This window comes from Chelonoidis abingdonii, chromosome 4 (assembly GCF_003597395.2).
Source record: "Chelonoidis abingdonii isolate Lonesome George chromosome 4, CheloAbing_2.0, whole genome shotgun sequence".
Classification (NCBI taxonomy): domain Eukaryota; kingdom Metazoa; phylum Chordata; order Testudines; family Testudinidae; genus Chelonoidis; species Chelonoidis abingdonii.
The window spans coordinates 120,846,229-120,870,865 of NC_133772.1; the positions used below are offsets into that span (position 1 = coordinate 120,846,229).

General features: G+C 41.2%; 1 protein-coding gene and 1 long non-coding RNA gene across 17 annotated transcripts in view; one reads left to right on the forward strand and one right to left on the reverse strand.

Moving 5' to 3' along the window:
- FOXN3 (forkhead box N3) overlaps window positions 1–24,637 on the reverse strand; it is a 326,921-nt gene that overhangs the window by 127,162 nt on the left and 175,122 nt on the right. For all 16 annotated transcript variants that reach the window (XM_075065625.1, XM_075065618.1, XM_075065613.1 and 13 more), the window contains exon 3: window positions 23,038–23,174. In XM_075065625.1, the coding sequence (XP_074921726.1) occupies window positions 23,038–23,174 (137 nt within the window). The remainder of the gene's footprint in view (window positions 1–23,037; window positions 23,175–24,637) is intronic.
- The window catches only part of LOC142046783 (uncharacterized), a 31,731-nt gene continuing 29,654 nt past the window's right edge, over window positions 22,561–24,637 (forward strand). Inside the window, exon 1 of the long non-coding RNA XR_012655823.1 lies at window positions 22,561–22,870. This is a non-coding gene — a long non-coding RNA (uncharacterized LOC142046783). The remainder of the gene's footprint in view (window positions 22,871–24,637) is intronic.

Consider the following 24,637-nt stretch of genomic DNA (forward strand, 5'->3'; position numbering starts at 1 on the left):
GCCCTCCATTTTCAACTCAGTATCACGATACTCCTGCTCTGACCATTAAAACTAGAAACAGACACACCTCTCTGCATGTTAATACCTAAGCAACTAAACCAAACAACAGTATGTCTATCATTTAAGCATAACAAAATATGACCCCTGGTGAAACAGGCTACTGTGCCAAAATCAAGTTTGGATAAAGTTTGAAACAGCCAAAGTCCATTTTCTCCAGGACTTTCATGCAGTTCATTGGTAGAAAAGCTTCTGTTTCTATTTCAAAGACACATGTTTTGCATCATATTACAATGATATTGTGCATCGCCATGGTGACCAGTAATTTATATTATAAGGGTGACTGGTCTATTTTTCTTCAAACAAAGCTAGAAAAATTTTCAGCATTAAGCCTCACAGTATCATCTAAAGAAACATTATTTTTAACTAAAGTGGATCTGATACAAGACCTAGAGTGTAACCATATGTCAGATCTTATAGAGGTAGCATGTTACCCTGAACAAGAGCAAAAAGTTTCTGTTAGTGTGAAAGATACAAGATTAAAGTAGCTGTACTTTAACAGGAGTGAGATTAATAGCATGTACATTCCCAGTAAACAAATCTTTTAAAAAAGGCTACAACAGCACAGAGAACGCTCCCTTCCATCCACTTAAATTCTCCCAATTCTTCTGATGTGTTGTGGCTGACACCTCACCAACTTAATTACTAATGCAGCACCAAATAATGATGCAGCTCACATTATACATGGCGTGGAGCTCACTGTTTCCATTCTTGGTCCATGTGCACAGTATCTTTGCACTTGGAAACTTAATGTGTCTACAGGCTCCAAAAATCTGCATTCAGTGGACCTCCCTTATTCAGGATCTGAAGCTACTGGGCCAAATACCAAGTTGTTTAAATTATATGCAAGAAAACTACATTAGAAAGAAATTTAAGGTTGCAAAGTCAAGCACTTAAAAGTTAAAAAATTCCAATTTAAGGTTGCCTTGTGTAACTAACTCTGCCCTCCTGTTTGTATGCAACATAAAAGAGTCTTTAATTACATGATCAAATACTATTTAATATCACTCAGTGCACAGGATGGACAGCGCTCAAAGAATGAAGGACATGTTCAATAAACACTTCTTTTTATCCTCGCTATTCAGTGAAGTGGCACCAGGCTTCATTCATTGAACACCATCTGAATCTTGCACTGAATATGGAATTATTGCCTCAGGGGCTTTTCTACAGTGCTCTTCAACATACTACCTGAGTCTCAAACACCATTAATTTATCTTTTCAACCTCCCCTACAAGATTCAGTTTTACAGATGCAGAACTAAGGCACAGAGAGATTAAGGGCAAAATTTGCAGGAGTCTATCTATGCTAATGCTGATGCTTCATTTATTGCACCATATTTGAAACACCTGGGAACCACAGGCACCAACTTTCCCTTCCCTTCTCCGCCCCCATTCCAATCCCTTCCCAAAGCCCCTGCCACAACTCCGCCCCATCCCTGACCCTATTGCATCCCTTCCCCAAATCCCCACCCCGGCCCTGCCTCTTCCCCGAGCACAGCATGTTCCCTCTTCTCCCCCCTCCCTCCCAGCACTTGCCGTGCAAATCAATTATTTCGCGGCACAAGCGCTGGGAGCCAGAGGGCAAAAGCTGCCATGCTGTGTGCCCGGGGGAGGAGGCAGAGGCAGAGGCAGAGGTGAGCTGGAGGGTGGGTGAGGGGGGAGCTGTTGGTGGCAAAGAGATCCCACTGAGGTATGCAGCTTGGAGAATGATGTGATTTCTGATGCACCAGTTCCAAAGTCTGACTGCTTCCCGGCAAAGGGGAAGAGATGTTGCTCAGCCCTGTTTGTTTATGTAAAAGACATTGGTGATGTTGTCTGACATCACTTGGATATGAAGTGCATGTATAAGTGAGAGAAAGGCTCTGCAAGACAGGTGGACTGCTCTCAGTTCTATTATACTGATGTGTACTCTGGCCTCCCGTGTCCAGGTGTTTTATTCAGTGTGGTTGTTCAGGTGAGCACCTCAAACCAGAAGGGAAGCATCTGTTACTTTGGCGGCACTGGAGATGGGAGTGTTGAAGGGAATGCCCACTCTCACAGATGCTGTGCTCCATCTCAGGCCATGTCTAGACTACGCGCCGTATCAGAGCGTTAAAATCGATTGCTCGGGGATCGATATATCGCGTCTAATATAGATGGGATATATCGATCCCTGAGCGCGCTTATATCGATTCCGGAACTCCACCAACCCCAACGGAGTTCCGGAATTGACATGGCAAGCCGCGGACATCGATCCCGCGTGGTGAGGACAGGTGAGTAAATCGATTTTAGATATTCGACTTCAGCTACGTTATTCACGTAGCTGAAATTGCGTATCTAAAATCGATTTTACCCCGTAGTGTAGACCAGCCCTCAGAGGTGGAGCCCATTTTGTTGAGTGAAGTGATCTTTGTTATTGCCAGTGGTGGTTACTTCTGATTTGCATACCTCCCACTAGTTACTGACTAATCCCTCTCTGAAACTCATTTCACACAACTTGTATCCAACAACTTGTAATGGCAAAAACTTCTGAGTAGTACCCTTTTCTTCTTTTCATCCCAGAGCATCTTTGCCGACACAGGGGAAAGTACAGCATCACCATTCAACTCTGTTTATGGCTTGCTCCTCCATTAAGCCTGGCCTGGTTGTGTGTCTGCGTACAATATCCTACCATCTACTTGGAGGGTGGCCTCTAGAATGGATTGGCTTTGGTTGTGTTTGATTATTTTCTTTGGCATCCTATAATCTGTTTGTCTTCTGCAGTGTTTCCATCACTATAAAGGACCAATCAGTAGCAAATGGAAAGAAATGTACTCTCTGTAATAATGTCCTGGAGAAACCTATTCTTTAAAGTCAATGATTTAGATTACAGAGAATGATTATCTATTTGCTCAATAGTGGGGAAAAAACCAAACCCCACACTAACATCAGAACTTGTGCCCCAACTCTACATAACATCAGATCACAGAAAGCAAGAAACTTTGCATTTCAAACATCAGCTATCTCAAGCTTACCTATCTTACTGAAACAATACTATAAATACAGTCATAAAATTAATGGGATTTCAGCTTTTTACCATTAAAGAGACAATTTACTGTGTATTCATTTACTACAGTGGTCCCCAAACTGTGGGGTGCACACCCTTAGGGGGCATGGAGGAACGTTCGGAGGGCGCAGTGGGGCCTGGGCCAGTCCCCATGGGGAGGATGGGGAGCGAGTGCCCCACTCTGTCCGCAGCTCCACTCCAGCCCCAACGCCACCTCCAGCCGAGGCATCAGCTGCGGCTCCTGCTCCCAGGGGGTGGGAGAGTGGACAGATTATATTATGGGCAAGAGGGAGCACAATATAAAAAGTTTGGGGACCACTGATTTACTACAACCAATTAAGCAGAATTATTTTCTTCTCATCACTTCATATGTATTGGAAAAAATTGGAGATAAACTGCCCTTTGCCATATGCCCTTTAAAAGTAAAATAAAATGAGAGTTAAGAGGTAGGCTCTCTTTCTTTTTCACAGTACCATATTTGGGACACTACTGGAATTTCCAAAATCAGTGCATTCTTTCAAGAGGTGAATGAGAAGGTAATAAGTATTAGCACTGAGAACTCTGAACAATTCAGGTAGCCACCTATCTGTATTAGGGACCTTCTCCAAGTCTCACTCCAACCACTACATGCAGTCAGACACTTTTTGAGATCCCACCGCTGTAATATAAGTCAGTACAAATTGTGCCTCAGCTGTGCACAAGTTTTACAGTATGGAAATTATTCCCTAGCCACAACACGTCTTGGCAGATGGAAAGAACTGCCCTTGAAATTCCACCTCAGTTCATCCTTTCCGTCTTTCAAACATCCCCCTGCCCCATCTCCACCCCATTACTAAGAGATTTTATTACCCCAGACTGCCTATATTTGTTACAGTCTCTTCTCCCTCCATCACACACTTCCCTTTCCTGTGTTGAATCCTTATTCATTGTGCTTTAGAATGTTTATGGTCATTGTGTAGCACCTTTAACAGGGGGCTCTTTACAGCTAAGTTTTTATTAAACAAAGTTGGCTTCTCCCACATATTGCACAAGAACAAGGGCTTAAAGTTTCTTGACCTGCACAAGTTCTCACTGTTTGCATTAAAACCCTGTTGACACCTTCCTGCACCCCCACCCCGCCTCTTCCTGTCCCAGCTCCTCCCCTGCCCCTACAGCACCTCCTGCACACCGCTAACGAGCTGATCGTGGCAGGTGCTGGAGGTGCAGGGGACGAGCTGATCTGCGGGGCTGCCAAACACCTGCTAGTTTTTTCTGGCGCACTCACAAAGTTGGCACCTGTAGTGTAGACATCCATCTAGTAACCACCATTAAGACAGTTCTTCCCAAGAAAGTGAGAAAGTTTAATACATCTTCCTTCATGAAGTACAATCTTGGCTTCTCTTAAGAAATCCAAGTAAACCTTTCTTTAAAAACAGCATGCCCTTTGATGGGCAGATAGTGTTCCTCCATGTTTCTGTTTGTTTGTTGGAAGCACTACAAATGCAAGTGGGGATCAACTTAGGGGTTTTGTGTTGTTTTTTTTTTCTTTTAAGGATCTCAAAAGCAACTGGACATCGATCTCCTGCTTCAGTCCCTAAACTGGATTGTCTCACTGACTTGAGCAAAACTGTTGAATTATTACCTTAACAAAAGAAAGGCGCTTTTAGGTCCTATAATCTCATTTCAAATCCTTTTACCCACTCCCTACTCTTTTTTGGCCTTGAAATTGCAATCCTCTTTTAGTAATCTCAGGACTAATTGGTGCCAGCACTCCAGTTTCTCTTGCTATTTCTTCCCCCTCTCTTTCGCATTGTTCAGGTGCTGAAAAGGGCAGCGTGCCAGAGTTCAGTGCCCCTATAATGAATCTGTTCTTACAGAGTAACTGTTAATAATTAGCAGGAAGCATTTTGTCTTTAAATCTCACAGCTTGAGCAGCAAGATTTTGTAGAGCTAAAGAATCACTTAACTGTTGATACTGGGGTTCCAAAAAATTTAGCCAGTGATCTGCATGTGCAGCACACACAGTGCTGAGTTGGGTGAGGGGCACTGCATGCCTGTGCATTTTGCCCAGCCTCTGTGCACATATTCTTAGAATGGCTGAAGGAGACTAATGAAAACATACACATACATTGTTCTAAAGTTTGACTTGGTAATTAAGAAAATGGAAAGCAACATAAACTGTCCTAGAAACCTTTGAGAGTAGTAGATGCAAGACAGCTTAAAGGAATTATTGGTGTGACAGAATCTAAGCAGTATGGGGAAGAGTCTTAATTTATTAAATATTTAGAGTTCAATTCCTGGTGAATATAAAAAAGAGCTTTTAAAAAACTGCTTTCTAGCCTTTAGCTAATGAGTGTATTTGCGGGTAGGTGCCAAGAAGGAACAAGTGACTTCTGTCACTGAAGCCATATCAGAGGTGACCATCACCCAGTCAGCAACAGAACAGAATTAGCTTTTCTGCATCAGAAAACTCCCATCTACAAAGGCTATCTTGGCCATTAACAGCCAATTTACGTCTTGATCCCAGCTCTAAGTCAGAACTAAAGCCCTGCTACCTGACCAGAACTCAACAGAACCCGAATACAAATTGGGTCAGGTCGGGTAGGAAAACAAATGGATCCTCTCAGGCTTGCATTGGCTCTCCTCCTCCCACCTGCAGGATCAGCACTGCAGCAGCTATGTGCCCCTGTCCTGCTGGCTGCTGCTGACTGAGTGAGTGCGCTGACTGAGCCGGAGTCACAGAGCCTCTTGTTCCACAGTGCACATGGCACAACAAGAGGTGGCGGGTGGCAGGAGCAGTGCATGCAGCCACTGCCACACTGATCCCACAGGCAGGAAGAGGAGGAGAGCTGGTGCATGGGTAGGAGGTGGCAATGATTCTGGTTCGGGGAGGGAGTGGTGGGAGGGAAAGAGAGATCAGGTCATAAAATGACTCAGCCCTCTTGGCCTTGGGTCTGGGTTGGGCCTAAATTTTTGGCCCAAGCAGACCTCTAGTCAGCACAACTGACTGACTTTCATGGGAGTTCTGGCAGACTAAGGGCGGCAGACTGGCACATTAAGAGTCTAAGCATAATTTTTGCTTTGAAATATAGAGCTCTAGTGTTTCCTCCAATCTCAGAACTGAAGGACAAAACAAGAATCTGGTGGATGGGGTGAGTTAAGATAATCTCTGTAATGAGTTGATACTCACAGAAGGAGCCGCACAGAAGGAGCCCCACAAGGTTCAAGTGCAACTCTTGCATTACACCTCCAGACTCCCTGTACATCTCCAGGCAGGTAGGCTGAGGCTGAAATTGCAAACATTTAAAAACCCATCCAACCACCCCCCTACCCCTTACTTTCTCCTTCCATAGTATGGAACCCTAACACGGAGAGCTTCAGGCAGTAAGGAGAAGCCCCTGAAACTACAGCTCCTGCAGGAGCTTCACTGATAGTGAACCCCAAGGAGCCACTGCAGAGGAAATGACCTGGAGAGCAGCTGCTTTAAAAAGGCAACACCAATGCTTTTGTGCAGGTAAGCCCTACTCCCCCATACTTAACCACCCCTGCCCTCCTCCCCTCAAAGTAAAACTAGGAAACTCCACAGGAGAATTCTCTTCTCTCTATCCCCATTCTCCAGTCTAGGAATAGATTGGAGAAAAAGTCAGTGTGTTTGAGTTGACACTGGGAAAAAAAAAAAAAGAAAAGAAAAGGATAGTACGTGTATTACAGCAGCTGTCCACAATGGCACAAATGTGCTAGTAATAGCAATAGTGTAAGTTCTTGTGCAGAAAAGGTTTTCAGTTCCATATCCTGGAAGTCAGTTAGCGGAGTCTGAAGACACAGTGGTCAAACTGCAGGAGCCCTTTCTTCACTTGTGATTTAGCACCAATTCAGCTATGTGCTTGGTAGCTCCTGCTGAAGATGGGTCAGAACTTTTTCTCTAAGTCTCTCAGGAACCAGCACATCAAGCTAAGAGTTAGTAGACTGCTTACCTCTTACATACTCAGTTAAACTAACCGTTAAACAAATAGAGTTTAGGTTTATATACCAAATTTTCTACACCAAATCCACAATGGCCAACAATACATGCCTGTCAAAAAAAAGCACTTGTGTTTATAGAAGGGGCACCATCAACTTGTTTGTACCCTCAAGTTTATACAGCTCTTGTCTTGCAGTTGCAAGAGTAGGGGACAAAATCCAGCAGTTTCCTCACTCCCCCTCATCTCCAAGCAGACACGCGGACAGGTTGATCAGATTCTACAGCAGCTGGACCTAAAATGCCTTACTGAGTCCAGCTGTTTAACTGCTACTGTAATTCAGTCTCGAGCTGAAAGATATCAGAGTGTAGTACAGTCCGTTGTAACAACTGCCCTTAACCTGACAGAATTAAGTAAGAAGATGTGACTTTCTGTCAATGGTCCCTGTGTAGATTCTGATCAACTGTCACTGGGTACTTTCACCACTGGGGACCTCCTCCTGGCTGCTCCAGGGACTAGCTCCTTCCAGGTCTGACACCCCATTCTGTTGCTTGTTTGCATCCCCACTGCCCAGTTCTCCCTCTCTGGGCTCTGGGGTGTTCTCTCTTCGTGGCTTGGCTGCTCTCTCCTCATGGCTTGGCCCGCAAACCAGGTCACGTACAGCAGCATTTTATAGAAACACTTCAACATTATATTTACAAGCAAAATCTGAAAAACAAACTCCCTGCTCCTGCAGCAGTTTGTTGTTAATTCCCTTAAATTTAGACAAAGATCTAACTTTAATTACTTGTTTTATTTATTTTGTCATCTCCTGAGAAAACTGGTTTTGCTTATCTTTCATATGCAAAGCAATTAACCAAAGGGACACTTTCATATAGACTAAATAGCAATTAAGAGAGACCTAAAATACTAGATTTAATGAACTGCTATGAATTTTGCTTGTGATTAGGTACCTGGTAGGGGGGGACCACCAAAAACCACACACTTTCAGGAAAGAGATAGATATATAAATAAAGGTAATTTTTGTTGTCCACATTTTTGTTCTATTTGCTAATCCAGATTAAATCCAAAGTTAAAAAAAACAAACCCTACATTCACTACTACAACTAAAAAGAAAACTAACACTAGAAATACTGTCATTTACTCTTCACAGAAGCATACATCCAGGACTAACTCCAGCCAATATATTTTAGCAACTTTGTCTGTACTGGACAATCAATCAGTTTTTGCTGGTTCCCCGGGTGGCCACTTCCAGGTTTGATTCCCTCCCCCTCCCCGCCTCCAACAATTTAGGCATATAGAGTAATAGATTTATTTTAAGGGATAAGAGAGACTATTACACAGCCCACTGAAATTCACCCAATAATTTCTGCAACAGGCCAATAACTTCTGGCTGAAGGATAGGCTATCTTCTAGAAAGTGCTCCAACTCTAACTCAAAGTGAATGGCGTATGTCAACAAAAACTAAACTTACTTTCATAGGGACAATCATATTATATCCAAAAACCACCAATAAATTAAATAGGTTTAATATGCAGAACAACTGGAGGTAGTGATCAGATTTGTTTGTAGCTTTAGCCAGTAAAGTGGTATCTTGTGGATTTGATCCCAAATGCTAAGCCAGGGGTTGGTAACCTTTCAGAAGTGCTGTGCCAAGTCTTCATTTATTCACTCTGATTTAAGGTTTCGTGTGCCGGCAATACATTTTAATGTTTTTAGAAGGTCTCTCTCTATGAGTCTATATTATATAAATAAACTATTGTTGTATTTAAAGTAAATAAGGTTTTTAAAATATTTAAGAAGCTTCATTTAAAATAAAATTAAAATGCCCATCTTATCAGTTTAGTGTGATCCTTTTCCTTGCTGAGTTTTCCAATGTGCGCCACAGCAGGGAGTGGCTGAGGCCAGGAGCAGAGCCCCGGGCTGGCTGCCAGTACCCTAGGCCAGCAGTGGGGTGAGTGGGGCTGGAAGTCTGGATACCGGCTGGCAGGGGGGCTGGTGGCCAGAATTCCAGATCAGCAGCAGGCTGAGACTCTCAGCCTGCCACTGGTCTTGCTCAGTCCACTGCTGGTCTGAGGTTCCGACAAGGGTAAAAGTCACTTAAATTTCTTATAGATACTGTCGTATTACAATCCCCCTCGGGGGAGGAGCTCAGGGGCTGGGATGTGTGTGGGGGAGCACTCACAGCAAAGGGTTGGGGTGCAAGGGGATCAAGGCAGGGGGTGGGCATATGGATGGTGCAGCAGTCAGGGCTGGGAGCATGGGGGTGTAGGAGTCAGGGTTGGGTGGCGTGAAGGGTTCAGGGCAGGAGGTTGGGGAGTGTAGGGGGAAGTCCCGGGAAGAAAGGGACTTGGGACAGTCCCGGTTGCAGCCGGGTTACCTGGATGATGGATGAGTCCCTGCCCCATGCTGTTCCTTTTTCTGCCAAGGGAGCTGTGGACCAGCTGTGTGGGGGCACTGCATCTGCAGGCAAATGGAGGGCGGCAGAAGACGACCAGGGGATCGGCCAACCGGGGGGGCAGGGGAGTATGTCCGGCTCTTCGGCAGCGGATCCCTCACTGAGGGAAGGACCAGCTGCCGAAGACTGAAGCGGGGGAAGTAGAGCTGCCGCAGATCATGATTGCGGCTTTTTTTTTTTTTTTTTGCTGCTGCTCTGGGCGGCAAAAATGCTGGAGCCAGCCCTGCAGAAGACCCTCTGGCCTGCCACTCCCTTCCCCCAGGGGCCGCAGGGACGGCACGTGCCTGCAGTGCCCTCGTGTCCAGCAGGACAGGCTGGGACACGGACACCTCCACTGCGCCTCCCGCTGGCCCCTTTCACTTGCCTGACTGTCTGCTGCTTCGGCAGCCGGCAGCCCCCCAGCTGGAGCGCGTCATGCGCTGCACCCCAGCATCGGCCGGCTCTGGGTTCTGGCTGGGTTTCTATTCCTGCTGCTGTCCCCTTGCCAGCCAGGGTCTCAGCCGCCGGCCTGCTCAGCCCACTGCCAGCCTGCGGTTCCGTTCACCCAGGCTGGCGGCGGGCTGAGCGGGGCCGGCGGCTGGGACCTTAGCGTGCCATTAAAAACCGGCTCGCATGCCACCGTTGGCATGCGTGCTGTAGGTTGCCGACCCCTGTGCCAAGCTAACCAATAAATGTTGGCTACCCAGTTGCTTTGTCAGAGTGCAAAAGCGTAATTTAGGGCAATTGTCCCCTTTTATGAATAAACTCTATGTAGCAATCTTAAAGGTTCCCAAACAAATGATGTTTTACATGTGGGGTGGGGCGGAGGTGGGAATGAGGGGACAAAAACCAAACCAAACTGAAAATTACCATCATATTGCAGCAAGCCTATCAAGAGGTATTTACATTTTTTATCAGAGAGAGGCATGGGCTGTGACACGTTGAAAATTTTAAGGCTAGTCCTAACTAGTTAAGATATGTAATTCAGGAGTACATCTAAGTGTAAAAAGGAGGTTTTGGTGATCTAAAAAAAATGGACCTGATAATAGTTGAACCAGAAGAGAAAAAGGAAAAAAAAAAACTCTCATGAAATTTCCTCCATACCTCTGCTTGAGTAGACTAGGCCATTAAACTGAAGAAAGTAGTGTAAATTAAAAGTTCTGGAGCAATCGGGTTTCCTTAACTTCCCCTAGGAAAAAAATATATTCATAGTCTAACAGTTCTCACTACTAGGAGCAAAGTCAGAACAATTATTCACTACAAAAGGCTTATTCAAATTTAGTCTCTTTCTGTTCACAGATTATCCGTGAACAAAGTGAGTTTTACTAATTTGTTTGCTAATCAAATGGGTTATGCAAACATACTTCAGCCTATGGGTTTCTTGTAAACTATTCACCATGACTACAGCTTCAAATATTTGCTGTTTTACACTGTACGTAAGTCACTTTCACCACACAGTACAATTTTTGCTCTCTACTCACAAAAGGCAACGTTTTAGAGGGCCATATGAACATATCCGGGACAAACATTCAGGTGAAGACATATTGCACAAGTATTCTTGTAAAATGTTCTCGGGAACAAATGTTTGCTCAGCAGAATGTTCATGGAAAGCCAATAAAAGGGAACACCGGTAACAGAGAACAAAGGAATATAGGAACATAAGAATATCCAGACTGGATCAGACCAGTCCATATATTCCAATATCCTGTCTCTCAGTGGCTGGCACCAGGTGGTTCAGAGGAAGGCACAAAACCTCCACCATAGTTAGACATGGGCTAATCCAGAGGTTCTCACACACAAAAAAATTGGTGGCCTCAGAGTACAGCCACAAACTCTTGCTGGTGGCTGCTCTGACACTTTTTCCTAAAATACTTAATTAACTTTAGGAAAAACAAATAAATATACACATCCAAATCGCTGCAATTCATATAAGTATTTTTGTTTGGTTTTTGTTTTGAAGACTCAATTAAAAATAATGCACCACTTATCTCTATTCTTTACTAGACCTAAACACCATAGTTTAACTTCTGTTATTTGGGGGGATTTAACCAGAACTGAACAGGGACGGCCTTACAGGGGGCTACTGCCCACAGTCCAGTGGTCGGTGGGGGAGGGGGGGTGGTCGTCAAGAGGCAAGGAGGGCCTAGGGTGTGAGACTGCAGAAGGGAGGATGGAGCATTGGGGTGGGGGGAGGCAGTGGTGCTGGGGCAACGAAGGGGTGGGTGGGGAGCCCCACCCTAAGCCTGAAGCTTAAAGCCCCACAACTGGAGCCCAACATCCCACCACTGAAACCCAAGCCCAGGCCCCACTACCCCTAGGAAGGTGGACTGGGAACCCACCAGCCACCTGCATTCCTCTGGCGTTGTGCTCCATGTGTCTCCAGAGGCGGGGCAGGGTGCCAACCCCTGCTGGCAGCACCAGCAAATGCCACGGCAGTGCATCCAGGAGCAACATGAAGGGGAGGGGCTGCTGCTTTTCCCCCTCCGCACCACAATCACCACACAGAGAGCTGTCGTGGCTGAAAAAAAACCCTGCAGGGCTAATCTGCCCTTATTTTAGATCACATCCTAATCTCTAATATTTAGCGATCTTGTCTCAATCCTGAAGTATGAGGTTTAATATTCCTTCCAAAATGTTAGTAGTAACTATTACAATTCTAGATATTCTGTAGTTTATCCATACCAAGACAAAATGTCTTTTTCAACCTTGCTAATTTCTTGGCCTCAATAATTCCCAGTGGCAGCAAATTCCACAGTCTTAGGACACACATGGCACAGAAAAGTTCAGTTTTGAATTGTCCACCTTTAATTTTGTTCAAAAAATATCATCAGACTTTTATAAAGCACTTACCAGGCCATGTGGACAACCCTCCTCTCACCACAATTTTTCTTCAAAACAAAATTCTGGCAAAATCAACACAATTTTGCAACAATTTTTTTATTTCAATGGAAAGTGATTTCGTCACAGTTTTTCCAACCAGCCGTAATTGTGAAATACAGAAGGGCCATCTTAATGTTATATGATGCATCTATTAGTATTATCTGTATTTCTATAAAAAGGTCTCTAGAAGCCTCACTCATGGACCAGGACCTCACTGTGCGAGGTGCTGTACAAAGACCTTCCAGCCACCATAGGGAAAACAATTATTCACCCTAAAGATTGGATAAGATACACACATAGATACCACTATGATAAATGACTTTATAAAAACCTTTACAGAGACAATCAGTAATAATTTAATTACAACCTACTTTCTTCAAATTTTGCTTAAGCACAAGTTTCTAAGGAAGTTTTGCTAAGAGAAAAGCCACTCTTGAGCTACTCAGCCAAAATCATCAGACAACTAAAATCCAAATAAAGGATAAAAAACAAAAACAAAAAAACCACACTCTCTGCAACTTGAGAAAGTCTGGACCATTTTTCAAAAATTGCAGGATGGATTCTTTTTGGTCTTAAGAGTACACCTAGCACTTTTCATGCCAAACCACGTTCTGCTAGACGAAAACATACAGAGGGCTAAAAACAGAGCTTGTAATGCAAAGGTTCTCAAACTGGGGGTAAGGACCCCTCAGGGGGTCATGAGGTTTTTACATGGGAGTCATGAGCTGTCAGCCTCCATCCCAAACCCTGCTTTGCCTCCAGCATTTATAATAGTGTTAAATATATAAAAAAGTTGTTTTAATTTATAAGGGGGGGTCGGACTCTGGGGCTTGCTATGTGAAAGGGGTCACCAGTACAAATGTTTGAGAAGAACTGTTGTAATGGATTCTGTTTTCAACCCTAATTATGGACAGACTACCATCTATGTGTAATGTTCAGTAGCCAGACTCACTGTAATATTTACAATGTAAAGACTCTCTTGAGTATTGAGATGACTGTCTTACTTTATTCACACACTGAACACAGAGGGCCATTAAAGCTTCAGAACCAATGTATAGAATTGTCATCCTAGGGAGGAAGGATATATTTTATTGCATCAAATGGTTATTCATATATTTGAAGTTTCCAGTGCTTCTAAAGGGCTCCTTGTAATGTGTAAAAGGGAGAAGTGGGTCTATATGTTTTATAAACTTTTTCTCCCTAGAAATACTTGACGTATCTTTCTTTAAAAACTTTCCTATATTAAAATACAAACATTTAGATAAAGAGGAATACTGTACTACAAAAATACCTATATTTTACAAGAAAACAAACCTCACAGACTGTAGTATTCTCACTTTAAGATTTTCAGAATAGTTGGAGCTATATTTATTCCAAATAAGCTTTAAAGATTAAGGCTATACTAAGAATAAATGAAATTTAACTCCATGGCTGCAACTAACAAATCTGAAGGAAAGCTATTTTGATGGATCTTCTGCTTGGAAAAGTACTGCTAGGACAACAAAGTATTTGTTATAAGAAGACTATAAAGGAAGGGTGACAAAAAGCCTCAGCATAGTGCAAAGAGAAGTTAGTTAACTGACTGAAGGATCTAATGGATCTATGTAGATGTTTACCTCTTGTACATCCTGTTGGTCAAATTCAGACCTGATGGAAGTAGGCTTATTTCCCATGGAAGTGACCGGGTCAAATTCAGCAGTAACATCACTTGTAGTGTGGGTCAGTCATAAAATAGGTGTTAGTGGTAAATTTGCATGGCCTACACTAATTTCCCATTTGGTTGATGTGAAAACAAACAAGTACAACTTACATTCTCCAAGGTATGAGAGCACAGAGCAGAAGAAAGCAACTATAAGGTGTAATAGAGCAGTGGTTCTCAACCAGGGGTATGCGTACACCTGGGGATACACAGAGATCTTCCAGGGGGTACTTCAACTCATTGAGATAGTTGCCTAGTTTTATAACAGGCTATATAAAAAGCACTAGTGAAGTTAGTACAAACTAAAATTTCATACAGATAATGATTTGTTTATACTGCTCAATATGCAATACACTGAAATGTAAGTACAATATTTATATTCCAATTGATTTTATAATTATATGATAAAAATGAGAACGTAAGTAATTTGTCAGTAAGTGTGCTGTGACATGTATATTTTTATGTCTGATTCTGTAAGCAAGTAGTTCTTAAGTGAGATGAAACTTAGAGGTATGCAAGACAAATCAGACTCCTGAAAGGGGTACAGTAGTCTGGAAAGGTTGAAAGTCACTGTAATAGAGTATCAGAGGGGTAGCTGTGTTAGTCCCACTACATGCATTCGACGAAGTGGGTATTCACCCACGAAAGCTCATGCTCCAAAACGTCTGTTAGTCTACAAGGTGCCACAGGACTCTTTGCTGCTTGTAATAGAATAACCCTTCTGAGTTTGTTACAATTGTTTTGGCAACATCGAAAGTTATTCTGCCATGATGCAGTAGTGTTCACAGTCTAGGTATAAACTGTGCATATTAGCAATTGCTCTGTTTTTCTTATTAGAGTTGTAATATTCAGCTATTATTATAGCAGTGCCCTGACATTCCCAAATCAGTCCCAGGGGCCCATAGTGCTAAGCACTATACATACATAAGATGTAGTAAACTCTTTGGGTAAGGGCAATCTTTCAATCTCAACAAGAATAAGACTACAGGTAAGCATATAATAGTATTGGAGGTAGCAAGAGAAGACTGACAGCAATAGGAACACAAAGTTGCATGTATTTGCCTAGAGTATAATGTGGAGACTTTAGATAGTTTATTATTTTTAAAGTTCAAATGAACTAGCAATATAAAGATACACTAACAGGCCACTAGCTGTTCACTATGGGGGCTCAAGTGATGTGGGTCTTGCTAGCTAATTATTTTATTAAAATCTACACATTCCAGGAACTGTAACCGTTTCTATATTAACATGCTCAATATAAGTTAAAACAAACTTTAGTTTTGTTATTAAAACTGGAAAATTAAGCATCTGTATATTTAGCACTCTGACCAGTTGCCACTTTGTTTTATCAGCCAGCAACCAACAATATGTTGTATATTAAATGAAATAGTACCTACTTGTACGAGTGAACGCAAGCATGCTGTGGTCAGTTTATTCATTAAGGAAGGGGTGTTTATATAGGAGAATATTGACACTAAATTATAATATTTGCTGAGGAAAAACTTTAAACACAACACATGGCATCAAAAAAAATCCTGGCTTCTCTTAATCATATGCTTATAATAGTAAACCTCTCCCCAAATGGATATTAGACAATACACTCCTTTCAGGCCGCTCACCGCTCACTGAGTGTTTTTAATACAATGAGCTCCAAACATATTGTTAGTTGCAGTGAAAGTGATCCTTTGTACTTGGACTAATTACTTGCAATTTGTAAAATACTTGCACTCAAAGCAAATTATTTGTTAAAATAGCAGTATTTGCAGAGCCGAGCCATTTTAATCAGAAACATCAATATTAAAAAGACACCTACTGGAGGAGTGATTACAAGTTCTAAAGCTGTTTGTTACATTTTCCAGAGAAGTAAATAGCAATAGGAGGGAAACAATTTTGTTCAAAACAAACACTACCAAACAAAATTTTAAATTTCTCAGATTTCTAATTAGTGCAATTGAATTAAACACTTCATTCAAGGATATACTTTTGATAAATATACTGAAGTCAATGGGACTACTCAGCACCTAAAATCAAGCATATGTATAAAAGTTTTTGCTGACTGGGGCTCCAATACCTGCTAAGTCAGCAGAGAGCAGCTCTGTAGGAAAGGTGGGGCAATTTTACAGAATTATTTTTCACATCAGAATCTCTTTAAACAGATGAAGACTATTCATCAGTCATGGTACAGGTAGAGCATGGGAGTGCAAAAGCCTTGTTTGAAGTAACACAGTCTATCCGTATATTTGAAGAATCTTCCTCACTCCAGTCACGCAGCAGCTTAGAAGAGGATGCACCACCATTTGCCACCAATTTAGCAAGTACAAATTAGCATGAGTTACTGGGCAGATTGCAATGAATTTTTTTTTAAAGTTACTTCTTATCCCACAAGTCTTATACTCTGTTTTCTATGACTACATAAACCTTATAGTGTTATATCCATCTCTTCTAAAAGGATAAGCCTCATCTTACAGAGAATCTTAACCTTTATTCTTTTTTATATAGAGAGTGTATTAGTTTTAGAAAAACATATTTAGTTAATAGTATTTTCCTCCCCATCTCCCCAGACTCCAAGAATAACGGAGAGCTGACCTGATACAACACGCACACAAGGAAAAAAAAAAAAATCCACCGCAGATTTACCCAAAGCATTAACAGAAGTAGTAATCACACCTATAATTCACTACAGAGTACGAAGACAGAAGTAGCAACATACACGATGATGATGAAATATCAGAGCATTTACTTACAGAAGCTATTGTTAACAGAGTTTGTGTCTATAAAAATATATTCAAGGTTGCTACTGCCACAAAAACTTTAAATATATTAAAAGGTAACAGATTTTAAACCTTAGACTAAAGTAAACTCCCCAACACATAGGAGAGAATCATAGACTCACAGAAATGTAGGGCTGAAAGGGATCCTGGGATGTCATCAAGTTCAGCCCCCTGCGCTGAAACAGGACCAAATAAACCCAGACCATTTATGCCAGGTCTTTGTCTAAACTGTTCTTAAAAACCTGCAGTGACAGGGATTCTACAATCTCCATTGGAATTATATTGCAGATTTTAAATGCTCTTATAGTTAGAAAGTGTGTAGTACTATCTAATACAAATCTTCCTCACTGCATATGAAGACCATTAATTCTTGTCCTGCCTTCAGTGGACATGGAAAATAATTGATCACTGCCCTCTTTATAACAGCCCTGCACATATCTGAAGACTGATCAGGTCCCCTCTTCAAGGGTTTTTTCCTCACTTTTTAACCTTTCCTCATAGGTCAGGTTTTCTATACCTTTTAGCATTGTTGCTCTCCTCTGGATTCTTTCCAATTTATCCACAACTTTCCTGAACTGGATACAGTGTCCCAGCTGAGGCCTCATGAGTGCTGAGTACAGTGGGCATTTACCTTCTGTGTCTTACATATGACACTCCTGCTAACACATATCAAAACATTAGCCTTTTGTAGACTTGAGTTGTGCACCTCATTTTTGCTTCCTAAGTGTAGCACTTTGCACGTGTCTTTACTGAATTTGATCTTGTTGATTTGAGACCAGTTCTCCAATTTGTCAAGATCATTTTTAATTCTAATACTGTCTACCAAAGTGCTTGAAACCCCTCAGCTTGGTGTCTGCCACAAATTTTATAAGCATACTCTCCACTTGTTTATCCAAGTCATTAATGAAAACAGCAAACAGCACTAGACCCAGGACTAACCCCTGAAGGATCCCACTAGATTCACCTTCCCCGTTTGATAGCTAACTATTGATAACTACTCTTTGAGCATAGTCTTTCAACCAGTCTTGCACCCGCTTTATAGAAATTTCATCTAGACCATATTTCCTTAGTTTACTTACGAAAATGTCATACAGGACTGCCTCAAAAGCCTTAATAAAAATCAAGATATGTCAGGTCTACTGCGTCCCCGCTATCCACTAGGCCAGTAAAATCCTTCCGTCAAAGAAGGAAATTAGATTGCTTTGACATGATTCGTTCTTGACTGGCAGGCAGCAGCGTGCCATTAAAAATCCTGCCCACCCCAGCCCGGCCCACTCTTCTCCGCCCACTGCTCCCTCTGCCCCCGCTTCCTGTGGAGGCAGGAAGCAGAAGCTTGGTCCTACCGGCTCCCCTGCCTCTTTCTGAAGTGTGCTGGGTTCCTGCCCCTCCTCCGCCTCTCCCTCTCTGCTGGCTGACTGATCAGCTGATGGCCCTTGCAAGGGAGGAGGTCAGGAAGGAGCAGAGTCAGCATGCTTGTTGCTCCTGGCGGAGGCACAGAAGCAGTGGAGGCAGGGCCTTGCGGAAGGGGGATGGTGGAATAGGGGCATATCCCCTCCAGCCCTCTGCCCTGACCTCCCCCCCGCACAGCCCACTGCCGGTCTGGGGTCCTGGCCGCTGGCCCCGCTCAGCCCGCTGCCGGTCTGGGGTCCTGGCCACTGGCCCCGCACAGCCCGCTGCCGGTCTGGGGTCCTGGCTGCCGGACCCTTGCCAGCCGGGGTCCTGGCCGCAGGCCCTGCTCAGCCCACTGCCGGCCTAGGTGAACAGAACCCCAGACCAGCAGCGGGCTGAGTGGGCCGGCGGCGTAAGATCAACATTTTAATTTAATTTTAAATGAAACTTAATAAACATTTTGAAAACTTTGTTTATTTTACAATATAACAATAGTTTAGTTATATAATATATAGACTTATAGAGAGAGACCTTCTAGAAAACACTAAAATGTATTACCGGCACGCAAAACTTTAATTTAAAGTAAATAAATGAAGACTCGGCACACCACTTCTGAAAGGCTGCCAACCCCTGCTGTGGACTCTGGTTTCCCTGCAATGGACAGACATTATAGCTGTTACCTGCATTAATGTCATCTGCATATACTGATAGGTGCACACCGTAACACTGGATCCAAAAAGCCCAAAACTTTATAGAAATTTGGCTTCAAACTTCATGGCTTAGGTTATTTTTCTCATCCTGAATGACATTATTTTAACACTGAGCCAATCATCTAACTGTGTGGGTTCACTTTATAGCTCCTGTACTAGGTAGTATTATGTGCCATGACTTTAACACAGGACATTCTATTGCAAAACAAAGTTAGCTCTTAAAATGACTAGTTCTCTTTAGAAGAATATTTCACAGATTTATGTGGTGGTGGATAAGCTTCTGGCTGAAGATGTGTTATGATGCATTCTCTCCACCCCAAGTATAGACAGTGAATCTCCCTGTTCTACTTGTCTCCAAGCCTCTTATGGAGATACCAAATGGTCTGTCATATATTTGTTCCTTAGCAACATCCAAAAGAGACAAGCAGTGGGTCAATTTGCCTCTGTGGGATCTTGCCAACTAAAACTTGTAATTCCTTCTATTAATCCACTCCCCACAAGGCACTTTAATATAGGTTAAGTAAATCATTCCAGATGTATTTTATTAATTTCAGGCAGCACAATTTCTCTTTATGGTGGGCTGCAGTCGCCCAAAGTTTATGGGCTGCCATGGAGGTTGGCCACATGTGGCCTTTCATAATTTTCCAAGGTGCCACTTTGGTCAAGTGATGTTGCAGGTGAGGACTGATACTTTTTTAAAAGATTTTTCACAAGTGTAAAGATTTATGCAAGATTTTCTCCCCCTTGCACATCTAAATGTTTTAGCTGTACACTGAATATTAGACTTCATATACATACACAGCTAATGTAATTAACAATCTCCTATTTTGACTAGAATTATGTGATTACCAGTATATGGTTAAACTAATTCAGCATTCAATGATGTCCCAATTCAGCCTTGTATTGTCCTTAAATCATAATGCTATAACAAATTCACAATAGCAGGAGTGGTAATAAATGTGGTAAACATTTTAAGAGACCGCAAAAAGATTAAGTTCTTCTTAAGCCTTGAGGTAGTTTAACTACTAAGTACTTCACTGCTAAAAAGAACAATGAGAAGGTTTGGATATTTCAATGAGGGAAATGGCAGGTGAAACTCTTCTGTCTTTGAAAGGATTTTACACTGTATTGAAGTACATTACTTGTTTATAATGCAGCCTTAATAAGATGAAACCAGGAGAACCTAATGCTGTAGTAAAAGGGTCAATAGCACATGAACTGCAAAAGCTTAAATTTCATTGTTTTCAAAAGGAAAGCAAGTCTTCCTTTGCGTTGCTGGATCTTAACATACAGTAATATTATAATCCTTCTTCCTCCCCCCTCTCCCCTCCCACACCCATTTAGCATATCAACTTGGAAATGATCCAGATATAAGCTAACATCAACGGAAGAAATCACGCTCTCAAAGTAAATTCTAAAAGTGTTTCTCTCTCTCTCACACACACACGCACGCACACACGCACACACACACCAGGCAGCTATAAAGCCAAATTCTTGTGTATTGTCACAAAAAAAACAAAACAAACAAAAACAAAACAAAAAAAAGCACAAAGTCAAGGTGTGGAGTACAACTTTCTTGCCCTGATCCTGGTGCTGATCTGTATGTTTATTTAGCAGCAAGCTGTTTGCTACAGGTCAGAATGGCTTGTCTCAGACCCAAGTGACAGAAGAGCATTTATAGGTTTGCATAGTGTAGGGGGATCCTAACCACATTCCCTTTCTAATAATCACACCCCTGTACCTGTAACCCTGGCAGCAAGCAAGGTGTGTGCTACACAAACCTTGGATTAGCTGTACACTAGTGCAGGATTACCTTTATAACTGTGGAGATTCTTTTATGAACAAGTTAGGACTTGTCTAAAGGAGGGGAAATTGCACTGGTGTAGCTACAGTAGCGTAGTCACACCAGTGCAAATTTTCCTAATCTAGACAAGCTCTTAGTCAGCTCCAGCAGCCAACGTATACCAGTGGAGCAGCATAAAGCTGTCAATACACCTGAGGATCTGTCTCATAGATCTGAAGAGAAGACTGACTTTAATAAGACTTAGAGATATATATTATGATTTCAATTATATTGAGGAGGGGGTCATACTGAAGTTCAAGAAAAACAATAACTTGAAAGTGCAAATGTCTTATTTCTGAGAAAGTCTGCATTGGGGAGAATAAAACCTTTCTGGGAGTAGTGCTCTGCAAATTGATAATTAGCACTTTCTGAAAAACCTGTCAAACTATCCCAAACAGCATTTTCTGCCAATGGGATTAACATGAATCAACAAGCTCCCTATGATTCTACAACAGCATTGGATGAAGAATTCTATGCGTTAAAATTTTACTTTTCCATAGAATCTTATTTAAATGTCTAACACGTCTGCATAGATTACCCTCTGTTTCTACTATTTACAAATACATTAATGAAGTCATTAGGCTTCTCAGGTCTATAAAGAAAGCTTATTTGAATATTTATTTAACTGCCATTCTAACGTAACCATCCAAATTACTTATCTGTAAGTATACAGGATGGTGAATGCTTTTGATAAAAGGTCAAGGGGACACAGGAAAAGTGAAAAACCTCTGTCACTGTGAAGATGGTATGGGAATGCAAAACAGATACTTACAGCTCCAATGTTAACCTTAAGATACTCTAACAAGCACTGGGTCCTCCACTTCAGTTTTACCATTTTTACTCCATTGCTTTAGAAAATCCCACATTATATTTGATCTCCTAAAGCTACATGACCTCAAGCTGTCAGCTCATATAACGATTCTGTTGATTTATATGAAAACAGACAAAAACAGGTACAATGTCATTTTTTTAAAAACAAAAGTTTTAAGCCAATTGTAGTTGCTATGTAGGGTTATGTTACCAAGGCAACAGCATATATCTGAGTACTAATGGCCTGTCCTTTTGCCAGGCAACAAACAGCCTTGTGATGCAACTGCACCTGTCTCAGCTATGCGTTGCTATGGAGACATTCTAGTTACTATGGTTACCATCACGCTAATCGCCTAGCAAGGGCAGACATACAGCAGTCTCCTGCGAAAGCCCAGCTGTTCCTCCCAATCTCTGAGTGAAGATTGATTGTCTGGCCATGTGATGGAATGCACTGCTCAGCATAGAGGCACAAGAACTTCATTAACGTTACTTGAAAGAAATCACTTCGTGCACCACCACCTTCTTGCAGGACAAATATTAGACTCATATTTTTAAAAGAGTATGCTGAAAAGAGAAAAACCACCAAAATCACTCATTAATCCAGAGTGCTAGTAGCAGGCATTCTTCTAAAGTCAGACAAAAATTCCTGTTGATTTTATGGGGTTTAATACAAGCATTTCACGAGATCCTAGTGACAAAAAGGTATTTCTGACCAAACCAAGATTTGCTAGAACATTGTAAAATGTAGATTCTATATTAGCAGTTAAAAGGAAGTAGATCTATTGAGAACCAGATATTTACTTCTCTCCTTTGTGGGTCACAATCTTAAATGCTCTCTCCTAGCAGCTAACACTTCACTTCTAAGCAATGGTCAGATAAACACACCTATTTTATTACTATGTGAGAATGAAAGCCCCTATTGTTCTCCACTGAACAGCTTTGAGATAAATGCAAGCACACGCACTCACCTACAGAGCATGTAGTAACCACAACAAAAAGAGGTTTAAATCACCAGATGTAGGGTTTACATGGAGACTTGACAGTTGCATTGGCAACACAGTCTTAAAAGACTGCTCAATCAAGCTCAAGAGAAAAATAATTCACTAGCACACTGCTTGCTAGAGTCAGATATTTTTATCTACTGAAACAGGACAAACTGATATTTTAAAGCTTTCCATTTCCTTTTGCATGTGTTCGTTTTACATTTTGCTTTTGCTGAGAAATGTTATAAATTAGCCATGGAAACACTCCTCCTCCTAGTCTATGGATTTATTAGGATCAACACGTTGCCATCATCCAAGAGATCAAGAGGGTAAGGAATACTGTAGATTAAGTAAAGGATTTGACCATTATACTTCAATATTTTGTTCGCTACCATATTGTCATAACTATTGTGATTAGTTATGTTTAATGTCTTATCCAAGAAGTACAGCTCAACAGCAATAATAGTCGTTATAAAAGGTGTTCTAGTTTTCTTACCTTTGATATGCCTGAGGAGATGTGGGAGGTGTATTGAACACATGTGAATATGGATGATAGGGTGTCTTTTTCAAAGCCTGAATGAGATTTTGTCTATATTCTGGGTCTATACACCACAAGGACCCCTTTCCAATACTCTGCAAAGAGAAAAAAAAAAAAAAGAAAAAAAAAAACAGATAAACATGATCTACTTCATAGCCGCATGTATAAGCAATACTTTCATAGGAAAACCAGTGGATTTCTTTTTGCTTTTTGACAGAAATGAACAGCGTTTGTTTGCCAAAGATTATTACTCCAATAATGAAATATTTCAATTGTATTTAAAATAAGATTTTCAAGGGAAAAAAACAAACTACGGTCACTGTTTACATTAATGCTGGTGAAACGATTCAATAATATCTGGAAATTTCCCTCCTACTCCAAACTAGAAGAACTACAATTTCTTATTTTTCCATGTCAACTTTGAAAACAAATAGATTCCCCTTTAAAAGTGAATAAAATGTTATTTTTTGTTTTGCTTGTAAAAACAAAACACACACACTCACAAAAAACAGAAAACAGAGATAAAAAGGAAGAGTTTAAAACACCCTAGCAACTGTTTTAAAAATAAAAGGACTTAATCCTTCAGCCATATGACATTCATGCAATTCTACTACAAAAGAAAATTAATCCAGACACTATTTTTCTGAGAAAACAAAACCAAAAAAATCCAATATAATCAGAGTTTAAAGTCATTTAAGGCAATTGAGGAATTTTGATTGGTTAAAATCAGCAGCAACTTTAATTAACCTTTCTGGACACACTGAAAACTCTAGCCTACACCAAAATTCAATATTTATTCTGTAGATCAAAGCAATCCCTGTATCAGTACAATCAAAGATCAGAGTGTACATATTCTGAATTGTTAGGTTTGAACTCTTTAAAAATATGTAAAGCGAGTCCTAAATGGACTTAGAAAAATGTCAATTCAGACACAGAATTGGATGCTATTTTTTTCACTAAAAGTGTCCAAAACAAGATAGGTAGGTCTGTAAGAGAAACTCATAAACAAACAGCTGTTCTAGTTACTGACTGCTACAGAGGTTGCAGACTTTCAAGTAGCCTACCATACTGACATCATTTTGGTAAGATTTTTGGATAAACATTAGCTGTTTCCACCCCCTTCTGGAAAAAGTCAAGTTACACTACAATTTCTTGACACTTACTCTTTCTCAGTACTATATCTAAGTTTGGCAGAATTCAATTTTTTGTTTTTTTTTAATAATTTCAACAAATATCAATGTTTAACCATTTTTTTCTATTTTAATCAATTAATTTTTTTACAATTCTGCAAAATTATTGGTTTTAAGCTTTTATTGGTATTTTCATCATGGGGGGGCTAGACAATAATTATAAGGACAGTAGATGCTGAAATTCAAAAAGTGAAAGCTCCATAACGGGTAAAACACAAGTTGTCAACATTGTGTCAAAATATACAAAGTAAATATCCTTGAATCAAACTCTAATGTTCTAAAGAAAAATGCTTCTTGCTTTGCCTATCTGTAAATTTTGATGATCAAGATGGAAATATTTTCTTGTCAGTTTGTGTGTATACAGTGAA